At 34.3% G+C, this 3241-nt stretch overlaps 1 protein-coding gene across 1 annotated transcript; it reads left to right on the plus strand.

Moving 5' to 3' along the window:
• Positions 1-1609: 1609 nt before the first annotated feature.
• On the plus strand, positions 1610-2868 carry LOC139875108 (uncharacterized). The gene is made up of 4 exons (XM_071862473.1): positions 1610-1672; positions 2146-2229; positions 2404-2568; positions 2680-2868. The coding sequence occupies exons 1-4, from the start codon at positions 1610-1612 to the stop codon at positions 2866-2868; spliced, it is 501 nt and encodes a 166-aa protein (XP_071718574.1).
• Positions 2869-3241: the final 373 nt, after the last annotated feature.

Consider the following 3241-nt stretch of genomic DNA (forward strand, 5'->3'; position numbering starts at 1 on the left):
TCTCTTCAGTCATCTTCTTGATTGAATCACAAAGTTGCAGAAGTTAATTTTTGATATCTTGATTCGAATTTGGGATTCCAACAGTAGCCATTGATTTGTTTTTAATCTTTGAATCGAAAGAAAGAAAAGAAAAAAAAATTGGTCCAGAAAAGTGTGGCTCTGATTACCAATTGATATGAACTTTCTGAATTCAATGAATCGAGAAAGTTCTTTGAAACAACCTGGAAGCGTCGAATTAAGAATCAGCTTCAGAATTGAATCGAATTGAACTTGTATTGATGTTACTCAAATTACAGTTCAAGATTACAACAGAAAAGGGGGAAGAAAGTGTGATCACACACATACAAATTCATAAGCTAACTATTGTGTTACAATGGATCCTAACTATATACTACTGCTAGGTCACAAGATGACAAATTGACGGTTATCAGTTAACAACTTTTGAACTCTTAACACCTCAGGTGCAATGCACGACTCTAATGTCACGTGTGTGGCACAATATGGTTAAATCCATAACACATAGAAGCTAAAAGCTCCAAAAAACCTCAAAAAACACACAGCCAAACATGCTCTGTTCTATAATAATACATGCATTATTTATCCAGTTGAACTCGTAGATTACGGTTTACCAATTCGACTGATTATAATTGTTATAACTTAGTTAGCGGTTTATTCGAAACATATTCAAGTGACCGGAATTTAACCTAGATATATGTTAGAAGCCCTAAAAATAAAGCAGGAAGTATGAATGGATTACTTTAGGTTTTCGCATAATTATACAATGTTTACAAGTTTTTTTTTTTCTATACTGTTGTCTTGTCTGATTATAAGATGCAACATAGTGAAAGCGAAACCCTGATTTCTTGAAAATTGATAAAAGATTAAGAGAGCTAGAACCAGCCTTTTTAACACGAAGAACTGGTAATACCTTGAATTAAATGTTGGCCCTACTTATAACTCTGTAGGTATTTTGGCCTACAGCTTGCTTTTCCATAGTACTATTGCTTTATGATGGTCACTATTACAACTATTTAAGATTTCGTATCTCTCATTCATACCCTTAATAACCTTATAAACCTTCTTGTCTGACTACTCAACTTTTTTTTAATTTTGATGCCCACTTTGTTTATTTCTGCAGTCGACTTGGTTTCTATCTTTGAGATGTGTGTTGCTATCTCTACTTCCCCTTTCAATATTTCATGCTTTTATTGTGACCATCAGATGGTTAAGTACACTTGTATTACTAACTACTAAGTTCTACCACTTAGTATGTCATTCGGCATCATTCCAATGTCTGTTGCATCACTATACAACCCTATATATAAGTTTTCCTAGTTTCATGTATTTGTTTTATACTAACCCAGTCTTGGTTTTCTTAAATTTAATGACAGGTAATAATAACAATAATACTAAGAGGAGGTTTGTAACTTGTACTGAAGTGGATAGAATCAGTTACTTGCCAGAGAATTTGATAGAATTGATTTTAGAGAAGCTCCCCGTTCAAGATGCTGTGAGGACACACGTTTTATCAAAAAAAAAAGGGCATACAAATGGACCACATTGAGTTCGCTGGTTCTTGATGAACATTTCTTGGAAAAGTTAGCCAAAAATGGAGCTTTTGGTCATAATGGGTTTATTACAATCTCAAACCAAATCTTTAACTTTCTCAAAGGTCCTCGCTTAAAGTTACATCTCCACATACCATACGTGGCTCTTGATAGTTTCCAAGAAGTCGATCAATGGATTTTATCCTTGTCAAGAGATGGTGTTAAAGAACTCATCCTTATTAATAAAAACCGACGTTATCGACACCCATGTTATTTTTTTAGTTGTCTAGAAATGAGAATGCTAGAACTTGAAAACTGTATCATTAAGCCGCCACTCGATTTTTAAGGATTTCTCTATCTCGAAGATCTCGTGCTCAGGAATATTGAATTTGGGGCTAACTTGAATGGAACTATCATTAACTTACCACAACTTAAGAAGTTGAAAATGGATGAATGCACCAATGTTTATAATTACAAGATCAAGTCTACAAAGTTGTTTCAGTTAGTGCTCAGGACTTGCCCTGCTGCAACTTTGCTTCAGTTGTTGCATATTTAATGCCTTAGTGTGGTTGTTATACTTTTCAAAAAAACTATTCAGGGAGTTGAAACACTTTATTTGGCTAGCTTGTTAAGTAATATGCCATGTCTTGTGGGTTTAGTTATCGACGGGTATTTTCTCCAGGTACCATTTGAATTTTAAATTCTAATATTTAAATTTTGCTCTTCATCATTTTGTGTTTGAGCAAGTGAGCTAACCATTCAACTCTTGTGTATAGTTAGTTCTCATATATTATTTCGTATCATCTTCCAGCCATATCTTCTTTGTTAACTTAAAATCTTACCTTCACCCTCACAGTTTTCAATTGCGGAAAATATTCCCAAGTGGCTTCCACACCCAGCTAATAGTTTAAGGTGTCTCTACTTAATAGACTTCAAATTTGGTGATTTGTATCAACTTCAAGGTGTTTTATGTATCCTACGGAACTCACCTAACTTGAGACGACTCGATGAGTACAATCAGGTAAAGAGTGCTAAACGTTTCTCTTGTGTTTTTTTGTTGTTTGTGCATATATAGTAATTTAATGTGGGTTCCTTTTATACACCGTCAGTCTCACTTTTAATGTATTTCTAGGATCTTCCAAACGTGCCTTTGGATGTGAAACCATCATTAACTTATCTGGAAGCTTCTGACTGTTTGGACCAGACATTGAACCGCTTGAAAACTATAAATATAATGGATGTAGAAAGATCAAAGCCCTTGTTGCTCTTTATAAAGCTTCTACTTGAACATTCTCCCACACTTGAAAAAATATCAATCTGACCACGTGCTACTGCTGATGCTCAGGAAAAGTACAACTTCTCTAAGGATGTTACACGGTTCCCACAAGCTTCTGATAATGCTAAAAACGAACATATATTTCATAGCATTATTCCTCAAGAAAGACAAGCTTTTAGTTGCAATTATTCTATTTAAAAGTGATATTCGTTTAAATAATAAAAGGTGAAGACAAAAGACAGATTCGACGAATTGAAGACGCAAACGACCAAAAAGCTCAAAAGTACAAAATACAATCAAAGAAGTTCCAATTATTGATAAGAAATGTCTCGAAATTACAAGAGTACAAGATTCAAAACGCAAAGTACAAAATATAAAATTGTACGCAAGGACGTTCGAAAATCCGGAACCGGGACCA

This window comes from Rutidosis leptorrhynchoides, chromosome 11 (genome assembly GCF_046630445.1).
Source record: "Rutidosis leptorrhynchoides isolate AG116_Rl617_1_P2 chromosome 11, CSIRO_AGI_Rlap_v1, whole genome shotgun sequence".
NCBI classification, from domain to species: domain Eukaryota; kingdom Viridiplantae; phylum Streptophyta; class Magnoliopsida; order Asterales; family Asteraceae; genus Rutidosis; species Rutidosis leptorrhynchoides.

Coding starts and splice junctions, on each gene's coding strand:
- LOC139875108 (XM_071862473.1), top strand. CDS start 1,610: ATGGAGCTTTTGGTCATAATGGGTTTATTACAATCTCAAACCAAATCT. Junction 1,673..2,145: donor AATCTTTAACTTTCTCAAAG/GTCCTCGCTTAA, acceptor AAAACTATTCAG/GGAGTTGAAACACTTTATTT. Junction 2,569..2,679: donor GACTCGATGAGTACAATCAG/GTAAAGAGTGCT, acceptor ATGTATTTCTAG/GATCTTCCAAACGTGCCTTT.